Here is a 23,002-nt window from a genome sequence, read left to right as displayed (position 1 = left end):
TGTAGTGTTGGGCTGGAATACTCTAGCAGAGTGTTAGCTGACTGTAGTACTGTAATATTATAGCTGTAGTGTAGTGTTGGGCTGGAATACTCTAGCAGACTGTTAGCTGACTGTAGTACTGTAATATTATAGCTGTAGTGTAGTGTTGGGCTGGAATACTCTAGCAGACTGTTAGCTGACTGTAGTACTGTAATATTATAGCTGTAGTGTAGTGTTGGGCTGGAATACTCTAGCAGAGTGTTAGCTGACTGTAGTACTGTAATATTATAGCTGTAGTGTTGGGCTGGAATACTCTTGCAGAGTGTTAGCTGACTGTAGTACTGCAATATTATAGCTGTAGTGTTGGGCTGGAATACTCTAGCAGAGTGTTAGCTGACTGTAGTACTGCAATATTATAGCTGTAGTGTTGGGCTGGAATACTCTAGCAGAGTGTTAGCTGACTGTAGTACTGCAATATTATAGCTGTAGTGTTGGGCTGGAATACTCTAGCAGAGTGTTAGCTGACTGTAGTACTGCAATATTATAGCTGTAGTGTTGGGCTGGAATACTCTAGCAGAGTGTTAGCTGACTGTAGTACTGCAATATTATAGCTGTAGTGTTGGGCTGGAATACTCTAGCAGAGTGTTAGCTGACTGTAGTACTGTAATATTATAGCTGTAGTGTTGGGCTGGAATACTCTAGCAGAGTGTTAGCTGACTGTAGTACTGTAATATTATAGCTGTAGTGTAGTGTTGGGCTGGAATACTCTAGCAGACTGTTAGCTGACTGTAGCACTGCAGCCGCAGGGCAGAGGATGAATAGTGGAGGTGGTGAAAGACCTGCGAGGTCTGGCCGGCCACTCTAAATATGATTTAACGTCACTATTGGGCAGTCAGAAATTTGACCTCTGCTTTAAACCCAACCCCTACCAAAGACACGTACCGCTTCTGGAGGCTTCCACACTGGGTGCAAGGGCACAAAGGCAGGTGAAGGCATCTAGGATTTAATACCGGGTCACTTCCTGCCAGATTTTTTTTCTGTCGTACCCGGGATTCAAACGGTTGCTGACTCACCTCTCTAACCGCTAGGCTACAGGCAGCATGGATACAGACCCAGGTGCTCTCAACATAGAGATGTTTTTGGGTTCTACCTAGCTTCTCCTCAGGGGATATGGTGACTACTTGAGTCTGAGACGTGTGGAAAAAGGGAGGATTGCGTACTGTGTAAGGGAGCGATGCACCTGAAGGGCAGACCACCGAGTGTGTGTGTGTGATTGTGTGTGTCTGCGTTCATGTGTGGTGATGCTAACCGGGTTAACCGAGGAAGTGTGACGAGTGTGTTCCCAGAACGGGAGGATGCTCTTCCACACCACTGCTGGCTCAGCCAGTCATGCAGAAAGACGGCAGGATTCCGCTATCAGGGAGCATGTGTTAAAACCCACCAAACGTTCACACGTACACACACACTAGCAGATTACTGCTTCAGGTTCAGCTACAGTACACACACAAACGCATTCATGCATAAACTCTCACCGACACACACACCTTCTCACTAACTGACAAACACACACATGCTTCCTTACACAAGCATACACTGTCATGTTAATATACTGTACTTGCATACTCAGGAGTGGAGGAGAATATTTCAAACATGGCTGGGGTTAGGGGCATTCCTCAACTACTCAGACCAGGTTGCATTGCTGTTGAGTTGCGTCAGTCACATTCCACTGACAAACCACCCAAAACAAATTCCATTTATGTCTCTTTCACTTTGAACACAAGACATGGCAACGTGTGTGTGTGTGTGTGTGTGTGTGTGTGTGTGTGTGGCGGCAGCATTTTTACCACCTGACTCATCACAACACTATCACTCACTCCTGCTGTTAGCCTGTTATAGATAAGTCTAATTCCTCAAATTCCATTTAGACAAAGAGCCTGTACTTTTCAAAGGCTAAGCCAATGGCCAACATCTAAACAAGATCAAGCGTTGTCCCCCGAGTCTCTGGTAATTGGACAGAGGTTAAAAATGGCTGCTTCTTTCATATTGACCTCCTTCTTATCCTTCTTATCATGAGACCCTTGTTTATGTGTTTGACTTTGCCTCCTCTATTTGTAGCTGGATGCTGTGGAGATGGCATTTAGGACATTGGGTAAGTAAACTGTCAAGTATGGGAGAACAGCGGTATTGAAATATAGCAATGCTTCCGGACTGCAAGTACAATGGGTTTTCTGGTACAAAGAGCTGTTGTTGCTGGTCGTAGCTCAGCTAAACACGTCAAGACGTTCCTGGATCCTCCACCTGCATTCCTTCCATGTTACACCGTCCTTCAGGCTCACCTGTCTTCCTGATTCATCACGCCGTAATCTTCAAAAAGACCGCAAAATGAAAAACAACGGCTACCTCACCCTCTCCGCTCCAAATTGCTTCTCCGTCCTCGTTCAGTTTCGTGTCTTCTCTGCTAGCCTCAGCTTTTGAGTCCTATGTCTTTCTTTTTCCTCTACTCTGGAGAAAACTATCCCACTCTCAAGCTTTTCTGAGATCCCAAGCCCTAAGTTGCCAGCTGCTCCATCCACTCCAATTACATCTCAGAGAATAGATTTTGCTCCGGTTCGGACCCTATATAGTTATCTTCTCCTTTTGAGAGGGATGTTTTGTAGTATGGAGTTGGCTCCGGTATGGTGTAGTTGTGGCTTTTTCTAGAAAACTGTACATGAGAATCATGCTGTGTGTTCTAGTGAGATTCCTTTACCCTGGCATCTCCTCTTCCTCCTCCTCCTTCTTCCCTGCCTTGCCCCTTCCAGTGCAGGGTCTAGGAGAATGCCTATTAGTCCTTGGGTATTGTTAGGGGAGCAGCAGGGGTGTAATTTGGAGCTATTTTTAAAGGAGAAAGTGACATCTGCTGAAGTGTGAGCGTGGGTGGGAGATACTCAGTGTGTGTGTGTGTGTGTTGTGTGCGCTCCGGATGTACAGAGCCACGGCCACGCATTCATAACTCAATGAACAGTCCCACATCTTGGCAAAGTGCTTCACACCCACACACCACTCTGCATTTAAAGGTCACCGTTTATTAAGATGCTGAAGCTTGATAATATGGACATGGCCAGCCGATCTGCATTCTCCCATGGCATTTTACTACACGCCGAGATACTGGCTTTATAAATTATTCTCCAGATGAAGGTAAACGCCTTGGTGGTGGGAGGGTGACCAATATACATGCCTATTTCCCCATTCCCCCATGTTGACAACAGAAAGATGGAGCGCAACAGAGTCTGGCTTCCTGCTTCATATCTGTTATTTGCAGAGGTCTGGATTGAATAGCCTGCTCTTTCTGATCCTATTAGGAGAGGGCAATAGTTCCCCATAGAGGCCTGTTCCTGTGTTGGGAGAGGTGGGGTGTTGTGGGACTGTGGTTAGGAGAGGTTGAGATCTGAAAAATATGTGATGTGAAAAAGGAGGTGGAGCTATGGTCCCCTATTGAGCACTGGGCAGAACCCAGAGACCCAGGAAGGTCCAAGGTAACTCAGACACAGTTGGGCTCCTCACACTCCTCCTCCTCCAACTAGCTCATCCAGACACCCAGAGCCAACAGCCAGCAAACCACCGCTGCTTTTTTGCAATTTGGCTCGTTCTGCCTAATCTGGGCTGTGGAGTGGCACTTTTGAATAATTAAAGGGGGTTTATCCGTTCCTCTGTAAATGTTGACACCCGCGCAGGCCAAGTTTCACCTGGCTTACGGCTGCCAGTTCTGTAACCCTCTTCTCTCCGTGTTCATGTCCATGTGAAATATTGATGCGGTAAATGCAAAACATGCTAAACCGCAACACAGTAGGGATGGGACAGAGGGGTATTATTCACGTTAACTGCGTTATTAGAGTGGCAGTGTCAGTAAGTTCCCTGTTCATGGTACAGGCCTGCACCTAAATCATATAACGATGTTATATAAATGCTCCCAGAAACATTATCAACCCCTGACATTGTTTTCCTGCGTGGCTGTCTGGTACATAAGTCATGCTCTGACTGATCTTGCTTATAGCCGCCGTTCGTAGCTAGCAGAAGATCTCTGTATTAATTGACGATGGGTAAAGGTCAAGACTGGCTTTGAAGAATCCGAGGGAGCCCTCGTGTTCGGCCTTCTAACTCTGTATGCGTGCGTGTCGGCTTTGCTGTAGTTCAGTGCCAAAGGGTTAATTCAACCCATTCACAAAGGACACAACACTTCCTGCTGTCTGATTTATTCGCACTACTCGACAAGGTCAACAGCTTCCTCCTCCCCCATTTTCATTTGAAATCCCTCTCTAAAGGCAGGTCACAGATCAGTGATGCACTATATCAGTAGGCAGTGGGAAAATACGAGGTAAGCGATGGTTGCTGTTCTCAGATCTGGCCGGGCCTCCATAGCTGGGAGGTGCCGTGCCTGGCCAACCCCACAAGGGAAGGCTCCAGATGGGAGTTCAGGAAGAAGCCTCTAGCCCCCCCCATCCACTGAGAAACTGCAGGAGCCCACCACCCAGATATACTTTTTCCTACAATGCCGCTGGAAGTTAAACACGAGCCTGCTACCTGGTTCCTGCTAATAGATAAAGCACTGGTTTCTTTTGATTAGGAAAATAGTCCAGGTGACCTTTTTGTCAGCCAGGGGTTTAGTTCCGTTTCTCTCGGTTGTAATCCAAAGAGAGGCACAGTTGGTTAGATGAATGTCACAGTGACGTCCGACGTCTCTCTTCTCACTTGAACCCCGGGGCAGAAAAATATCAAAGTCTTTAGTCAGCGGTTTGATTTCTTATTTACTTACTTATTAAGTATTCCTTCCAGGAAGTGGGAATGCCTCGTGGTGTTATTGTGAAGCCTGACCTTCAATGGCTTTCAGCAGGGAAATAGAAAGTCCAATTTTAGATCCTGATGGTGGATAAACAACTAATAAAGCTCGATATTAGTTTTGTCACAGTAATTTATGGTGTTATTATCACGGGTCCATAGCACACCCAGTCGCCCCTGGTGTCTTGGAGGGGAGGGGGGGGGGGGTGCGTACCCTGGCCAGTAGGTTGTCTAAGGGGAGTTCAACTTTTGTTCTCCATAGTACAGAGTTTTATACACTTTCTCCTCTCCAAAACTCACTGTAGTGGAGACTATTGGTCTCTGGAATTTCCGATGGGCTTCCCAGACTTTCAGGAAGCCAGATATCAAGCCTGAGAACAACCTTGGGTCCAGGTTAAGTTACTATTTGACTCTTAACAGCGTGTGATTGGCAGTAATGGACATTGCCCTTCTATCCTCTATTCTGTCCATGTCATTTCCCATGGAACACTCGTGATGTCACAATAGGAGATGTCAGTCCTCCTCACTTTAATTTCCTTGTTGACCTGACCCCAATAGAGGCCTGGACTCTTGGGTTGCAGTCGCGTGGGTGGCTAAAGGCTGTTATGCTAATGGCCCCAAGCAGCCACAGGCAGATGTCATTATTCAGAATAATGATCCCCAGAATGGAATGCTGCACCGATGGACCAAGGTTCTATTCGTCACACCTCTCCCCGTGGTCGTCCGTCGATCGCATGTCATATGTCTGGTTGGAATTGCACCCTGCTATTGCTCTCTCGGTGAGCGGCCATTGAGATCGAAGGCCCCCCGCCCACGGTCCCCTATTTTGTCACCGCCAGGACAATGACACGGCGGTTGTTCAGCGACGCACCACTGCCCAAGACGTATTTGCTGCTTCAAGTTCAACAAGGCCCCACGTTGAAACATTTGATCAAGGAGGCCATTCTCCTATAGCTTGAGCCAGGGTATTTTCCCACCTATCTGTTGCCTTTGAAAAGCTCAATGTCCAAGTCCATCTAATCCACCTATAGAGAGGGTTAAGTTCTTACCCTTTATGTAATGAAACCTCATGAAGAATGATGAGTTCCGTTGAATCAGTTCTGCAGTTCCTTTTCTCTTTTTAAATACTGCAGTGTCACGTACATAAAATAAAAAAAACAGTCATGGGTGCTCAGTTTTTCCTGAAGAACTCATAAGCGAATTTCTATTCTGTTGGCTGAAACACTGCCATAGAAATTCATACATCCACATGCTGTAGCCTACTGTTTGTGTAGGAAGCTCCATACGAGAGAGAGAGAGGAGAGACAAAGGGAACCGAGCATTTGCATTTGCCCTCCAGACATACCACTGCGCTGTTACAAGATAGTAATTTTACTACATTCTCCATTCTAGTTCCCAATATATATTCCAACACCGAGAACCATTCATCATATATTATCCTTCTCGCTCTCGCTCCTCTCTCTGTCTCTATATATCGCTCTCTATATAGATAGATCTATATCTAGATATATTTATAGATCTATAGAGAGAGAGATCTGTCCGTCTCTCTCCCGGAGGTCTATCACTTAAAGACGAGAAGACAAAACGCAGACAAGGCTGAGATATCAGTCTGAAATGAGTTTACTTCGGAGGACACCTGTACCGGAGTGCCAAGTCTAGGACAAAAAGGCATCTCTACAGTTTTTACCCCCAAGCCATAAGACTCCTGAACAGGTAACCAAATGGTTACCGGGAGTATTTGCATTGTGTGCCCCCCCCAACCCCCCTTTTTACACTGCTGCTACTCTCTGTTTATCATATATGCATAGTCACTAACGATACATTCATGTACATACTACCTCAATTGGGCTGACCAACCAGTGCTCCCGCACATTTGCTAACTGGGATATCTGCATTGTGTCCCACCTGACAACCCCTCTTTTATGCTACTGCTACTCTCTGTTCATCATATATGCGTTTTCACTTTAACAATATCTACATGTGTATATACTACCTCAATCAGCCTGACTAAATGGTGTCTGTGTGTAGCCTCGCTACTGTTATAGCCTCGCTACTCTTATAGCCTTTCTTTACTTACCTATTGTCACCTAACACCTTTTTTTGCACTGTTGGTATTTTGCACTGTTGGAGCCTGTAAGTAAGCATTTCAATGTAAGGTCTACACCTGTTGTATTCGGTGCACTTGACAAATAAACTTTGATTTGATTTGTGGAAGCCCCATGTCTGGGTGGGGAGGGTTTTTAAGAGGTTTTGATAAGTGTTATGAGGTAAGAGCCTAGCGCCGCTGTCTGTTAATGCTTTACCGAGCGGCAGAAGGGGAGCAACAGAGGTCACAGGCTCTTCAAAGGCTGGGGCGCCACCGCTCTCGCGTTCCACGCATTCCAATGTACTGTGTTAAGGTTGGGCAGCGAGGGGGTTGTTCTCAAGAGGCCCCAACACACACACATACACACACATTGTCTCGTGTGCTGCTTGCTGTTGCTGTGGCAACAAAAACAAACGAGGAAAGATTTTCAGTGCAGGGAGAAGGGACACACACACACACACACACACGGCGCTCCAGACTATCTTAGTTATACTGCACCTTGCCACCTTTAACCCCTCCAACACTAGATTACATGGGGAGCAGGTGAGGCTGCAGTGAGGCCCCTCTCTAAGGCCTCAATTGTACCCTTTAAAGGTAGTTTGTGTCATACATGCAAGTCCTTGTCATAAAACATAAATAGCTGTGTGTGTACATGGTTTACTATCTCTATTAAACTAACATCTGATTATCAAGGTGGCTTGCTTTTCTAAGGCGTTGCTCTATGGCCTGCCTTGTATGAGTTTTCTGATTTCCTTCAAATGGTTTTGGGATACTGGCACATTTTCTCTCCTCTCTTTCTTGTCTCACCAATTCGACAAGTGCCTCTCCTCACCTCTCCCCTCCAAACCCCCGATTTCCCACCTGAATCCAGATGATTGGATAATGACAGGTGTCGAGTGTCTTAATGGCCTTTAGAGCTGGTAAATCTGATTCCCAGTCAGTAACCTGTGAAGAGGGCCTTCCTGTGATCCTCCTCCATTATCTCTGTGTGGTTATCATCTTGACTGACTAATACAGAGGCTGTTAGGGAGGTGGACTGTGGAACAGGGGCAAGAACTCAAGGTGTTGGAGACTCCCTAAAAAAACACAGCACTTCAATACATCTACGATGGGATTTTTTTTTATTTAACCTAGCAAGTCAGTTAAGAACACATTCTTATTTACAGTGACGGCCTACCTCAGCCAAACCCTAACCCGGCTGATGCTGGGCCGTCGCCCTATGGGACTTCCAATCACGGCCGGTTGTGATACAGCCTGGGATCAAACCAGGGTCTGTAGTAAAAACTCTTTCACTGCAGTGCACTCGGGAACCCTCGTGGAAGTGACTTTTCGTAGCAGTTTAGGAGAGTATTTTTGCTAACCCTAATCAAATCATAATCCGGCTTTATTTATATACACATTTCAGACAGGAATGCAACGCGCTTCACAGGAAAAAACGTTGATAAATAACAATGAAATTAAACCAGAAATAATTACTACACAACAATCACAGGATAAAAACAAAAGTATAACAAAAAAATGTTTCTTAACCTTAACCTAATTCTCCTAACCTGCTGCGTAAGTTCCCGTAACCTGCTATGAAAAAGTCATTTCCGGTCGTAGCTGAATCGAAGTGGTGTGTTTTCAGGGAATCTCCAAGGTGTTGATGAGAGGGAAATGGATAGTTTTTTTTTTTTTTATCAACCTTCACTGGTAATGTGCTGACAGATGTCTAAAGAGATGTTCTAACAAGATAATAAAACAATGTAGCTCCCATGTTGCCAATGACACTCACAATAGGAAATATGGCCACTGCAACAGCTTTTTTGTGAATCGGCCCCTATAGAGAACAAGTCTCAACATGTTCAGAGAATTGCAGGACTGCAGGCTCGTTGCTTTTACCTTGCAGGTGTTTGCAGACCTAATGCAAGATCCCCAGACTAGTTTCCCATTTGTCCAAATTGATCAACGTAAGCGAAAGGGCTTTTCATGTGTATTTATTTTCTACACAAGGCATTATTTGAATAACAATAGTTGAGCTAGCTACCTGCCAGTGCAGGATTTGTTTACCAGATAGCTGGATATCCCTGTGAAAAGCTTCCCTCTTACCTTGGAGGTGACAAATACTATAAAGTATTTTCTTTTAACAATGTTTATTCACCTCAACCATTATTATTGATTAGTTTGTTCAGCTGTGACTTTGTTTTGTTTTGGACCCAAACCAGTAGTTTAGTTGTTTTTATTTCCCCTCGACAGCAGTATAATTTGCATGTGATAGCCCTTTCCCAGTTGTGAAGCCATCTATGTTCTAGTTATGTTAACAAAGGCCTATCATTGTTTTTGCCCATATTGAAAAGGAATTAGCGTTCATTTCGTGTGTAAATCAGGTGCTGCACCTGAAGTGCATATTATGTACCGCTGCCGACTAGAGAATAATGGATTTCTCTTTATCCCCGGGCTGAATGAAGTGTGGAATATAATATATGAATGTTATGCGTTAATATTTCAGCCCATGCATAATAAAGTTTTTTTTAAATTGTTTATTCAATATCACATTCTCCCTCTAATATTTATATTAGTTTCTCACTTTTCGGGATGTAATTTGTCTGACTGCCCTAAGCAGAGCACTGATTATACAGAATATCCTATTCAAAGCAAGTTGTGATAAATACCTCCTGCCCAGTGATGGGGAAAGAACATTAGCTGCCATACCATGGGGTGTGTGGGTGGACTGCAACAAGTGAGGGGGGGGGGGGACTAGATGGTATACAGCTATGACCAGAAAGTGACTTTTTCATAGCAGGTTAGGAGAATTTACACGAATTTGCACAGCAAGTTGGAATAATTAACACGGCAGGTTAGGATAATTAGGTTGGTTGGTGAAACACATCTCTCAACCTCAATATCTCAACGAAAAGTCACTTCCGGTCGTAGCTGTACGCCATCTAGTCACATCCGTGATTTCCCCTCCCTTTTCCTGCCTGGCTGCTGTGTATTCGCACCAATAATTGATGCGCTGCGCATACTGTTGATTGTTGGACTGCACCATTCGGCTCCTCACCGCCGGGGAAAATGTAATCCGAGCTCTACACAGAAGCTAGCGTTGTAAAGGCTCTGAAGAGGGCATGGCCCTCCCCTTTCTCCCGAGTTGCAACTTCCCCTTTTTTATCATCCCTCTCTCCTTGCTCATTATCCTTGCTTGTGCAGTCCTGTGGGGCAATCGGTAGTGAGAGCCGCCTAGCTTCATCGTTCTGTATTTGAATCGTTACTGAGAAAAATCAGTCGGTGTGGCACGGACGGAGCTATTCCATACAGATAATTCTACTACACCTACCGTCAAGCACGCACGCCCGTTCGGTGACGTGCTCGAGCATGTCCACATCAGAGATTGTCACGGATCTACCCGCGAGCACCCTGCCCTGCTCCCCTTTGCACTGCGATTCTACCACTCTGACATATTGGGGATTCAACGATTCGCAGTGAAGGAATAGGAACCCACAGCCGGATTACCAAACATGGGGTTCTACGGCACTTTAAAGATGATTTTCTATAAAGTGAGTAGGATTTCTACGTCTATATGCATCATCATGCCGCACAATCTTGCTGTCATATCGTTGCATGGTTGGCATATTGACCGAGCGCCTGGGAAATCATTTTCTGCCAGTTGCGAATCGAATGGCTGAAAATGACGCGCCGCTGTGTACATCAGCAGATTGAATGGGCAGGCACTGCAGAGGATGAACGGGGAACAGCAGGGAAATTATGCGGGGCTCATATCAAAGCCGATTTGATTAATATATTAGAATGACTGAGAGATTCATACTGAGCACATCGGTCCTCGTTTTCGTTATGACATTCAGGGTACAGGGATGTCGGCAACAGAACAAATCAATGTTGCTTATGAAATACATTGGGTTTTATGCATAGGCCTATTGCATAATAATTACACGTGAGGTTTGCTGTCGTAGCTTCAGATTTTCCCACTGTAATATTTGAGCAATGAGCATTCATTCCTTTACCATGGATTATGCCCGTTGTTGAAAACGCGGTGACCCAGCCTATCTGCCCATCAATTAACTGCACTTGCGTGTCACACTGACCGTGTGAGCAGTGTGTTCCTTTGCATCACGGCATATTAACCAATAGGCTACAATGCTTCATTATTTACCCGCACAGAGTGCTCTAACATCAGAAGGAATGATTCGACTAGATACTTTGTTTTTTGATGTGTTTATGGCGGATGGAATTTTCCTCCCATTTCCGCATAGAATATAACCTCCATTTCCAGGTTATAGTGAGCAATATGTTGTATTTTTAATCAGTGCTTTTAGGTTAGTTTGTAGCTATTCTGTTAACCTATTCCAAATATTTCCCTTGGTCTGCCTATGTGTTATGCATCAGGCTATTACATATGCAGTTGTGGGCATCTTGTGTTGCCAAGTGTCTCACTGCATAGTTACCTGTAGGCTATCTGATTTGTGTCTGTTCAATTGCCTGTTGAAGAGACTATATTCCTTACACTGTAGACTTGCTTGAGGCTTCAAGCACAAATTATGGGTCACTGTGTCAGACTGCTGTGTATAAGGCAAAACAGCGTTTATGACAGATTGTTATCCATCATAGAATGTCATCCAGAAATGCACGCTTATTGTGGTGGACTTTTTCATAGACTTTGGTGATGAGGTTGAAAGACTGCAAGTCGTTTGCTGCAACCAGCATCACAGCGTCTCTTAAAAGCGATTACGGTTTCAAGTGCGGATAACATTGACGAATGCGGTTGCTGATCCGCTTAATATCTTGGCTGTGTGGAAAGCGAGCCCTATGAGAGGCAATCAACCGGTATGAACTGAGCACACCGGGAAATCTGAATAACGTCTGTTACCGGGCAGCGGAACGTCCCACACCTCCTGTGTCCGTGTCCACCATCGGTTACCGTTAAACAGTTTCGGCACGTCCTCCCGAAACTACGAAAGGGAACGTGCAGCTGTTGATGATTTATAGTGGATCATATTATGTAAACAAATTGGGTAATCACTTCAAATTCATTTGCACAAAATCCAAGGAGAAAAGTGCCGGCTAGTCAAATTGACTGGGCTGCTGGGTTTTGGATGCATTTCACGTTTTTAATTAGTGGGATTAAAATGTGAACTGTTGTGTTCAGCCGGGCAAGGCGTTTCCCACCTCTATTCAGATAGGCTCATTATCGTTTGTTATTTCCATTTCAAGAGGTATCAAGTAGGCGGCTATAATTTCATACCCAAATTATATTTTTCTGTCATTCACTGTGAGCTCCTGTTGTAGCAAATTCTTCTCAGTGAGTAGCCGACTCTTCCTCTCATTTCATATTCTCTCACATTCAATCGGCTATTCTACAGAGTCGATGCTCTTTCTCTGCCATCCACTCAGCTGCTGTTATAGGGAGCGTGTTCTACTCTGAAGGGAAGGTAGTCTCAGTGTTGTAAGAATTGTTTTTTTTAACATCCCCATAGGCACAGAGTGGGAGACAAGCTGCTTTTTCAAAGCCTAATAGAAAATCCAGTTTGACATTAATTTCTCAATAGGTCCCTTTGCTATCTGTTCTGTGCAAATGGATGTTACGGGTGCCCCATCTCTTTCTAGTTATGTTGCAATTCTATTTGTTTCTCCAATGGAGATCTTGAAATGATTTCATGGCTGCTTGACATGGTAATTGAATAACTGTGGCGTGCACGGAGAACATTATTCCAATTAGCAATATTTTCATAAGGTCTACATTCCAATGAGTAATAACACATTACAGTTGGTTTATCTGTCTTTTCAGACCGACGGGGAGCAAATCTTTATTTTTGTCTATTATAAACTGGGTACCAATGTATTTAGAGCAGTAAAAATGAATGTTTTGTCATACCCGTGGTATGGTCTGATTTCCCACTGCTGTCAGCCAATCGGCATTCATTCACCACCCAGTTTATAATAAGAGAATGATTTCCTCAGATCTTATGAGGTACGCTTTCATTCTCGCTTTCATTCTCTCTCACGCTCTCACACTGCTTTTCAAAATGTCCTTATCTCTCTATCCAGCTCTTGTCCTCCTTCTCACAGTTAGGGAGGTCAGAGGTGTGAGACACAGTGACTGATTAGTAGCTGTCTACACACAACATTCTCCGTCTCGTCTTGGGTTACCTTTTCCCACGGCTGAAACACAAGAGACTGGTTGCGCTCTGTGTTTTCAACGCCTGCGCTTGGGAGATTCCCTCGTCAGCCACCACCCCCTGTACCCCCCCCGCGCACGCGCGCCCCCACACACACACCCAAACTCTCCCTAGTACTTGAACTGCCATTGCAGTGAGGTCATTCCTTGGAGAACAAGGGATTGGGGTTGAGAATGAACCCCCTAACAATCAGAGAATATCCAACTGCTATATCCAACCCAACTGCTTCCTTGAGAGAGAATATTTTAACTAGATGGAAAACACATTGATGATAAATCTTCTGTTCTTCACCTAAATTTGGAATGTTGTCATTCTAGACTTATTTTATTTCTATCTGCCATTTCTCTTCCAGAATCCCTTTTCATTGCCTTCTCTGCAGTGCATCCCATCAAAATCTGATTCATTTGTCTCTCCTGTCTCTCTCTCTCCCAGAGAGATGGCTTTCATTTATTTGAACAGTTCTTGATCTGACCCGACTGTCTCGTCAACGCGCTGGGAACCATCCCACTACGGGGCCCCTAATCAAAACCCAGCCAGCTCCTCACAAGAATGAGAAACCAGAACCACTTCCCTCAGCTCAGTTAGACCACCACACACACACTCGGTGCCAATTGATCTGGTGGAAATTCAACTATAATCAATAGTCTTTGATATCAGTATCGTTGGTTGGTCCTCCAATCAACTAGGCCACATCCCCAGCTGTCAAATAATCTGGTGTTGGGTAGAAGTTAAACGATCATTGTTTATCAGTCAAACTTTATTCAGGTATAGGCAAAGTTAATTTTTTAAAGTAGGCCTCCCTCCATACAGACCTCATTGCAGTTCTATAGCCACATTGCAGGCTAGGCCATATTGTCTATTTTTCTGTGGCTCCAGAATTGGCAACAAATGAAATATTTTGCATTCTGAACTTGTCCTTGGTGTAGTTTCTGTCTGTCTCTCAGTGCATCTTGCTAGTGTTCCATGCATGTGTGAGTCCCGACGGTCAGAGTGCAGTGATATGAATAGTTAATAGGTATTCTTGGTCTGTTATTATAGTCCAGTGTGTGGTGGACATTGCATCGATGTGGGTTAACGTCCCATATAAAATAGGCTAAATGTCTGTTTATGTCACGATGTACCAGTCACAGACACTACCAAAGTGGAGTAAAGCAAACACAACACGAAAGAGGCTTTGTCTTTTGAAACCCCCCAGTGCTCCTTCCTAATCGGGCATTCAATTCACCAAGTGCATAAAAATCCATTTGAGACTCACTGTACAATGATGTTCATTATCCAGGCTCTGACTATGCACCCACTGAGGCAGGAGAGGTTGTGGTGTGTGTGTGTGTGTGGTTTCCCTTGAACCACCCATGTATAAATCGAGCTATTCTAATCAAGGTGTGCTTTCTAGCGAAGGATCCAGTCGTTGCCCATCCTGTAGCATATAGCTGCTCCCCAATGATTGTTTCAGTGAGTGTGTGTTTGCGTCCCCCGCTCTTTTTTGGAATCCTCCACACCTGTCAGAGGCTCTCAGTATGGAATGCAAACCTATTGGAGTGAAGCTCATCAGTGTTAAAAAAATAAATAAAAAACGACCACACCTCAGCCCTGCCTTTTCATTTGGAGTTGGCTAATGGGGAGCCTAATAAAAATAAATCATCATTTCTTTCAGTTTTAGCCAACCTCTACCACACCTCACCCTGTTCTTTCTCTCAGCTGGAGCCAGCCTAGCCTGTGTTATGCAGCTCCTATCATCTGCATTGAGAATGAATGAAAACTTCAAAATTCTTTTGTCTTTTTATCTATAGGCTTAATAAGTTGGGAACCTTCGGCTTTTGCTCATAATTTACGTTTGCTCACGTGGAAATGGTTGGTTCACGTGGCGAGGCAAGAGAACTATCTTCATTTTGTTTTATTCTTGTGAGGATCTGTGCCGTGGGCACAAAAAGGACAACAGTTGTGTTCAAATCATTTTCTGAAGTAAACAGTCAGTGCTTTCCTGCTGTGAGCCTCAAAAGCATTCAAGTCTGCGTTTGTTTGCAATACCAGTTACTCAACAACAAAATAGTTCTTTCCCTGTTCTCAAAGTGAGGCGCTGCTTCGTTCTCCTCAGGAGTACAGCCTGCAAATGTTAATGGCAGAGATGACTCATATCTTCTGTCTTTGAGGAGAAGTAATCTGGAGAGTGAGGCAGGAATTATCATTTACACTCGAGCCAGGTCTCATCTTTCACCAAATGCTAGGTTGCTGCAGGGAGGTTTTTAGTTTTGGGCCCTGTCATTATTTTCTTATAGAGAGGTGCAAGAACGAAGGAACGTGCACACGCACACAAGGGTCTACCTCTGTGGTGTCTGTCTTGCTCTACTGCCTCCTAACATCTCTTCTCCTTTCTCTCCTTTCACCTCTCTTGTTTTGCAGATGAAGAGAAAGTTGGACCATGGCCCAGAGGTCCGATCTTTCCCTTCAGGAAAAAAGCCCTGCAAAGGCTCTGAGTATCCAAGGTAAAGACCCCCTCCCCCCCGTACCTACCACCCCTACCCTGTTATGCAGTATCCAAGGTAAAGACCCCCTCCCCCCGTACCTACCTCCCCTACCCTGTTATCCAGTATCCAAGGTAAAGACCCCTACCCTGTTATCCAGTATCCAAGGTAAAGAACCAACCCCTGTTCCCACCTTCCTACCAGTTAACGAATAGATTTAGCCTTCCTACCCAGTAGACCCAGCAATGCAAATAGTAAAGAAACCCTGACCCAGTTCTGTTGTATCACAGACAGGATCCAGCAGGCAGCCCCCGTTGTCCCTGTAAGTCAGAATATTATGGAGTTATTCACACTAAGACATAATCCTCATAAGAAGTGCTCACCGCAGCGTGTTCCTTGCCCATTAAAGTGTACTTCATGCCTTCCTGAGGACCCTGACGAAGCACTGCTGCCTCACTCACTGGCAGCACTGTGCTGCTTCTGCAGACTTGTAATTGCCACACGTTGGTCTAGCTCTCAATCCCGTTAAAAATAAACCCGTTATGAAACAGACCTCATTCTCTTGCCTCATACTTTTGTCACTAAGCAGTACGGTGTGAGGAACTGCTGAATGGTTGGTGTGGCGTTTGGCTAGTACCGAATGAGCGCACGCCTTGTGGCTTCCCTTTGGGGGGGGTTGACATTGAACTTAATTCTTTGGAACTATGTGCACTTTGAAGTCTGAGGGCGAGAGGCACACTGATAGAAATACCCCTAAAATTCACATTCCAATAGCAGTTCTCTTTCCCCTAAATCAAGTCTCTTTTAAAATATTTTTTGTTGAATAAGTTAACAAGTTAGTATCCCAAACCAAATTGAATCAAGCTTGTGTGCAGATGCATTTAGTTGATTATTGATAATGGAAACATGGGAATGAACAGCGGGTTTCAGTTCCAGAGAAACTCTTGATGAGAGCAGGTACATATTTATTCATGCACGGCGTGCTGAAACGTTTAGCAACGGACATTTTTAATGCACGTTTCTTAATTGACTTTCAGGTAGTACCTTCCCGTTTGTGCCTAGTGAATACGACCTTGGTTCCAGTTCAATTCCAGAGAAACTGTTACATTGAGAAGAGCGCAGGGGTATTCACTAGGAACCAAACGGAAGCAAACTAAATCAAACGGGTAGGAACCTACCTGCAGTTGCCCAATAGATCACGCTGTTTTCATTGCAAAATGTTTTGCTACGTTGTGCACCAATGAACACACCCCAGCTATAGAAACCCAGTTAGTCCCAGGGCTGTTTCTCTCATTAGTATCTTTTGTTTGCTTCTCCACACCCAACTTTTGTACTCCTTCTCACTGCTATTGTAATTAGTGAGCGGCGTGGAAGATAACTGCAGAAGCTGCTACTGCTGCAGCACCTGCACTTTGCCCGCATTTGAAACTATTCATAATGACCTCCGTGTTCCTCGCTATCAATATAACCCTCATCCTTCTCCTCAGAAGAACAGGAGAAATTGTTTTTCTTCAGTATAGTGTCTGGTTATCTTTTCTCATGAAAAATTTAAATGTAAATTTCCCTCCCCATCTCTCCATATTTCTCCCCACAGTGCTACAGGGCTGGTCCCCTACCCAGCCACCCCCACCACGTTTGGGCACATCAGGACAGCTAACGGTCAGGGGCAGCACAGGCGACGTATCACCTCCATCCCTTCTCCCACAGGTCTCCAGGAATGGCTCCGGACATTTCAGGTGAGTTCCCCCTTCGCTCCTCCAATGTCTTCCTGTCACGTCCATCCTCCCCTTCCTAGTGGTCATTTCAGGTGAGTTAGTTCCCACTTAGCTCCTCCAATATCTTCCTGTCACGTCCATCCTCTCCTTCCTAGTGGTAATTTCAGGTGATTAGTTCCCACTTAGCTCCTCCAATGTCTTCCTGTCACGTCCATCCTCCCCTTCCTAGTGGTCATTTCAGGTGAGTTAGTTCCCACTTAGCTCCTCCAATGTCTTCCTGTCACGTCCAACCTCCCCTTCCTAGTGGTAATTTCAGGTGATTAGTTCCCACTTAGCTCCTCCAATGTCTTCCTGTCACGTTCATCCTCCCCTTCCTAGTGGTCATTTCAGGTGAGTTAGTTCCTACCCACTAGCTCTGTTCCTAATTGGCCTCTGCTCCCTGAGGAGTGATGGTTCTAACTAAGTAGCTAATTAAGTAGGTAGTTCCTAGTTGCTCCAGAGTTCCTCCCAACTCCTTTGTTACATATGTCTCCCCTCCCCCTCCCTTGGCCGCCTTCCTTCGAAGCCCTGGAGCGCGAGCTCATCAAAAAGCTGACGTTGCGCCCAATCAATGTTTCCTCAAGCCTTGAAGGTAATTGCTGCCTTGATGTTTTGGCCCACACATTACCATATGCACTGTAGCATGGGATAGGATTTAGCCTACCTGTTTAGAATACAGGCTCCAATATTGTATTTGTGCAGCCAACGCCCGATGTATACTATGTCAACAGTTGAACAGGTGTGATCTTTGTTCAGGTAAATCTTTCAAAGCCACATAGTATTTTAGGCCAGTCAGCTTCGTATGACATATTAGCCTATGGTCGAGTTCTAACGTCACAGCCAATAGTCGATAGAGAAATCCTTTTGTCTTTCAGGTACTTCCTGTAGTGCCTCAGGTCAGAAATAGTTTATTATATAGGGAATAGGTTGCCATTTCAGGCACGGCCGTAATGTTCCTTCTCTGCTGTTTGATAGGGCAACAAAAGCCTTGTTGAGGCAACTCCACAATGATGACTAGTGGTCAGACATCAGAGATTTGTTTCTAGCATTTTGTTAATATCAAATTCATCGTCAGTAAGCACCACTTTCATCCGAAATGGGAACAATGCTGAGTTTATTTGACTTGGCAACCAACTCGCTGTAATGCTGCTGCCTTCTTCGTTGAAGTGTGTTTTACAGCAGGCTTTGTGACTGTATTGACTTTGCCCGTCATAAAGGCCAAATCTTTGGGGAAATAAACAGGAAAGAAATTAGAGCTTTAGCTCCGTCTTCAAAGCATTCTCTGAAGGTAATGGCTGCATAACTGCCACAAAATGTCAAGAAATCTTTTATTCGAAAAATGGCAATTTGCTAATAACATTCCTGTCGGCAACATCTTTCTGCTAATATTGCGGTGATTAACTTTCTTCACGTCTCTGTTTGGTGAATAAACCAGTTTACTGCTATTGTGAAATGTAATCCCATCCTGTAGAGATTTCCAGCCACAGAAGCCAGACTGCAGCATAGAGATTTCAGGCCAAGTTCATTTAACAATTGGATGCCTGTAAGTCTTACTTCAGGATGTTAAGATTCCGCAGCTGTTTGGAACAATGTTGTGTTCATGGTCGGGCTTTTCCGCTCTGTTTACTTCTGCAACAACTACCTGTAAGATCAGTACCTGCCTCTCCGGGACATGGCACGGCATCAAACAATTCAGTCAGACATCCGTTGTCAAATATTGTAACATTGCATTTATCGCTTAATCGTTCCCAAAAACCACTAATCCTGTGAAATAGCTTGTCCATGTGAGAACTCGCCCTCTGTGTGTGTGTGTGTGTGTGGGGGGGGGGAGACTATTGACGTAGTTCACCTGCTATGGCCCCATTTTTGCCTTTCGTCTGACAGCCTGTATTAGACGCAGCTAAACCCACCAACGTGCATTCTGTACATTCTCTTTCCTGTCCTGGCATGCTCAGCCCCTTTTGTGCTTCCTGTGGAGTGAGAGAGAAATTCAATGAATCCTCTTTAAGAGGTTTTAAGATGAGTGAAGCCAGACGATAATGCTATCCAAATGTCATAACACTGGAAAGAAACATGGTTTTATGTCGTCTGGTTGAAAACCAGGGTTGACTGACCCATGCTTTGTAATCAGTGCCTTCATTCGGTGCGTTACCCGCCAAGCATAAGCAAGCTTTGTAGCTAGCAGTGTTTCTACCCAGAAAGCTAATTCCCAGAGGCATAACCAAAGGGTGTTAAGTCGCCTGCCAGCCAGCGCTGAGTAACCATTCAGTAATCCAACCCTTTGCCCTGGTTCGAGAAGTACTGCTTTGAACCCAACTCCCTGATTACCTTCCTAACTACCGGCACCGCCAGCTCCTCCGGTGGCGTCAGTCTAACTGCCAAATTACAGATGCTTTACATGCCCAATGCTTTCCATCCTCCATCCTTCTCTCTTATAATCACTGTGTTACATTTGAGCGCTCTCCCAAAAGGAAAACAACGTTGGCCCCAGCATCTAGACACTTGGTCTAGTTACAACTACAGCCTTTGCTAGCTAAGCTCAACAGTTTGGCTTTGAGCTTCAGGCTGTGAGTGGTGCTGAATATTCAGCCAGGAGAAATCCCCAACGGAGCATAGCTAGGTAATAACAGTGCTGATGAAGGCCAGGCGCTTGACGTGGAAATGGCCTTTTAATGTGCCTGTTGCCAGTGTAGTTAGTGGCGAGGTGCCTTGGGCTAACTGGCTTCTGTTGAGGGAATGTGTTATTCACTTGCGTACACATGACCAAAAGTATGTGGACACCTGCTTGTCAAACATTTTATTCCAAAATCATGAGCATTAATATGGAGTTGGTCCCCCCCTTTGCTGCTTTAACAGCCTCCACTCATCTGGAAAGGTTTTCCACTAGATGTTGGAACATTGCTGCGGGGACTTGTTTCCATTTAGCCAAAACGGCATTCGTGAGGTCGTGCACTGTTGTTGGGCGATTAGGCCCAGCTCACAGTCGGCGTTCCAATTCATCCCAAAGGTGTTCGATGGGTTTGAGTTCAGGGCTCTGTGCAGACCAGTCAAATTCCATTTCTCTATGGACCAAACTGCCACAAAGTTGGAAGCACAGAATCGTTTAGAATGTCATTGTATGCTGTAGTGTTAAGATAATCCCTTCACTGGAATTAAGGGGCCTGAAACCATGAAAAACAGCCCCAGCCCATTATTCCTCCTCCACCAAACGTTACAGTTGGCACTATTCATTGGGGCAGGTGGTGCTCTCATGGTATCTTCCAAACCCAGATTTGTCTGTCGGACTGCCGGATAACGTGATTCATCACTCCAGAGAACATGCTTCCACTGCTCCAGAGTCCAATGGCAGCAAGCTTTACACCACTCCAGCTGACGCTTGGCATTGAGCATGGTGATCTTACGCTTGTGTGCCGCTGCTCGGCCATGGAAACCCATTTCATGAAGCTGTTCTTGTGCTGACGTTGCTTCCAGAGGCCGTTTGGAACTAGGTATTGAGTGTTGCAACCAAGGACAGACTATTTTTACACACTACATGCTTCATCACTCGGTCGGTCCCGTTCTGTGAACGGCGGTCCCGTTCTTGTGTGGCCTACCACTTTGTGGCTAAGCCGTTGTTGCTCCTAGATGTTTCCAATTCGCAGTAACAGAACTTACAGTTGACCAGGGCAGAAATTTGATGAACTGACTTGTTGGGAAGGTGGCATCCTATGACAGTGTGCCACGTTAAGTCACAGCTCTTCAGTCAGGCCATTCTACTGCCAGTATTTGTCTATGGAGATTGCATGGCGGTGTTCTCGACTTTATACACCTGTCAGCAACGGGTGTGGCTGAAATAGCCGAGTCCACTCATTTGAAGGGATGTCCATATACTTTTGTATATATAGTGTATGCATTGGCACACAAATATACACACTTCTACACCTATGCAAATTGGCTTCAAACACTTTTACATTCCACCACACTTACAGCAAGCACCCTTGTATGCCAATACAATGCAACACACTAAAAACAACTACTTTTACAATCAAGTACCATCAACATAACCAACATATAAAGTCCTCTCCATGTACTTCTCTCCTGACCAGTCCTGTGTATTCCACAGCTGGAGTAGTGTACCATCAACACATCCCATCTAACCCTGCTCTCCCTCGTCCTCCTGTGTGTTTTTCAGAGCTGGAGTGGCCCAGAGAAGCTGATGGCGCTGGATGAGTTGATCGACAGCTGTGAGCCCACGCATGTCAAACACATGATGCAGGTCATTGAGCCGCAGTTCCAACGCGACTTCATCTCCCTGCTGCCCAAAGAGGTGACAACCCCTTTATAGCTCTCGCTTTCTAGCCCCTTCCTCCTCCCTCTCGCTTTCTAGCCCCTTCCTCCTCCCTCTCGCTTTCTATCCCCTTCCTCCTCCCTCTCGCTTTCTAGCCCCTTCCTCCTCCCTCTCGCTTTCTAGCCCCTTCCTCCTCCCTCTCGCTTTCTAGCCCCTTCCTCCTCCCTCTCGCTTTCTAGCCCCTTCCTCCTCCCTCTCGCTTTCTAGCCCCTTCCTCCTCCCTCTCGCTTTCTAGCCCCTTCCTCCTCCCTCTCGCTTTCTAGCCCCTTCCTCCTCCCTCTCGCTTTCTAGCCCCTTCCTCCTCCCTCTCGCTTTCTAGCCCCTTCCTCCTCCCTCTCGCTTTCTAGCCCCTTCCTCCTCACTCTCGCTTTCTAGCCCCTTCCTCCTCCCTCTCGCTTTCTAGCCCCTTCCTCCTCCCTCTCGCTTTCTAGCCCCTTCCTCCTCCCTCTCGCTTTCTAACCCCTTCCTCCTCCCTCTCGCTTTCTAGCCCCTTCCTCCTCCCTCTCGCTTTCTAGCCCCTTCCTCCTCCCTCTCGCTTTCTAATCCCTAAAGAAGTGAGAACCAAAGCTCCCTTACCACCTATTTAACTCCCCCAACTGCAGGCTCCCATCTCCCCATCCATCCCTGTTGCCCAAAGAGGTGAGAACTGAAAGCTCCCTGAGCTGTCTTCTTATCTCCACTTAACTCATTGGAAATAGCCATAATGGCACCTTTCGGTGGGTGTGTCACCCTTTGCTCAAACTGAGGACTAATAACACCAGGCCAATGTGTCTGTTCAGGACTTTATGGTCTCAGGGGGATCTATCTTAAACAGCCTCCTGTCACTCCTCAGAGAGGTCCTTATCAGTGACTGTCTCAGTCTGGCACCTGCCTCCTGTCTGTCAGGTGTGAGGGAGGTCTGGCCCGGGAGGGGAGAGAAAGGCAAAATGTGGAATCGTCTGTAATGGGGGAGGGAGTGAGTGAAGGGAGATGTGTGGGAAGTAGTCTGTAATGGGGGAGGGAGTGTGTGAAGGGAGATGTGTGGGAAGTAGTCTGGAATGTTCCATAATGGTCTAAATAGCCTCCCCTCAGCTTGCTCCAGTGGCCAAGCCCCTTCAGACTGTTTGTTTAGCAGAGGTTGGAGCATGAGGCAACCTGTCTTGCTCCCTCTCACTGTTGCCTTGTTTAGCAGAGGTTGGAGCATGAGGCAGCCTGTCTTGCTCCCTCTCACTGTTGCCTTGTTTAGCAGAGGTTGGAGCATGAGCCAACCTGTCTTGTTCCCTCTCACTGTTAACTTGTTTCTTCCCATTTAAGCTGTTTCTGCTTTGCTCCCCATTTTTTCTCTTTTCTCTCACTCTCACTCTTTTCTCTCACTCTTTTCTCTCACTCTTTTCTCCTCTGTTTCTCCTCGCTCTTCACTTTTTTCTTGC

General features: G+C 45.6%; 1 protein-coding gene across 5 annotated transcripts in view; it reads left to right on the top strand.

The window, feature by feature from the left end:
• The window catches only part of LOC109894742 (F-box/WD repeat-containing protein 7-like), a 105,630-nt gene that overhangs the window by 59,541 nt on the left and 23,087 nt on the right, over positions 1-23,002 (top strand). For 3 of the 5 annotated variants that reach the window (XM_031828385.1, XM_031828387.1, XM_031828386.1), the window contains exons 2-4: positions 15,451-15,533; positions 17,107-17,248; positions 21,438-21,572. In XM_031828385.1, coding sequence (XP_031684245.1) covers positions 15,451-15,533; positions 17,107-17,248; positions 21,438-21,572 — 360 coding nt within the window. Of the gene's footprint in view, positions 1-9,891; positions 10,414-15,450; positions 15,534-17,106; positions 17,249-21,437; positions 21,573-23,002 lie in introns of those variants that run through there. The other 2 variants (XM_031828389.1, XM_031828388.1) reach the window with 2 other exon arrangements.

The sequence above is a fragment of the Oncorhynchus kisutch genome, linkage group LG7, assembly GCF_002021735.2.
Source record: "Oncorhynchus kisutch isolate 150728-3 linkage group LG7, Okis_V2, whole genome shotgun sequence".
Classification (NCBI taxonomy): Eukaryota; Metazoa; Chordata; class Actinopteri; order Salmoniformes; family Salmonidae; genus Oncorhynchus; species Oncorhynchus kisutch.
This window is presented reverse-complemented; position numbering and strand designations above follow the sequence as displayed.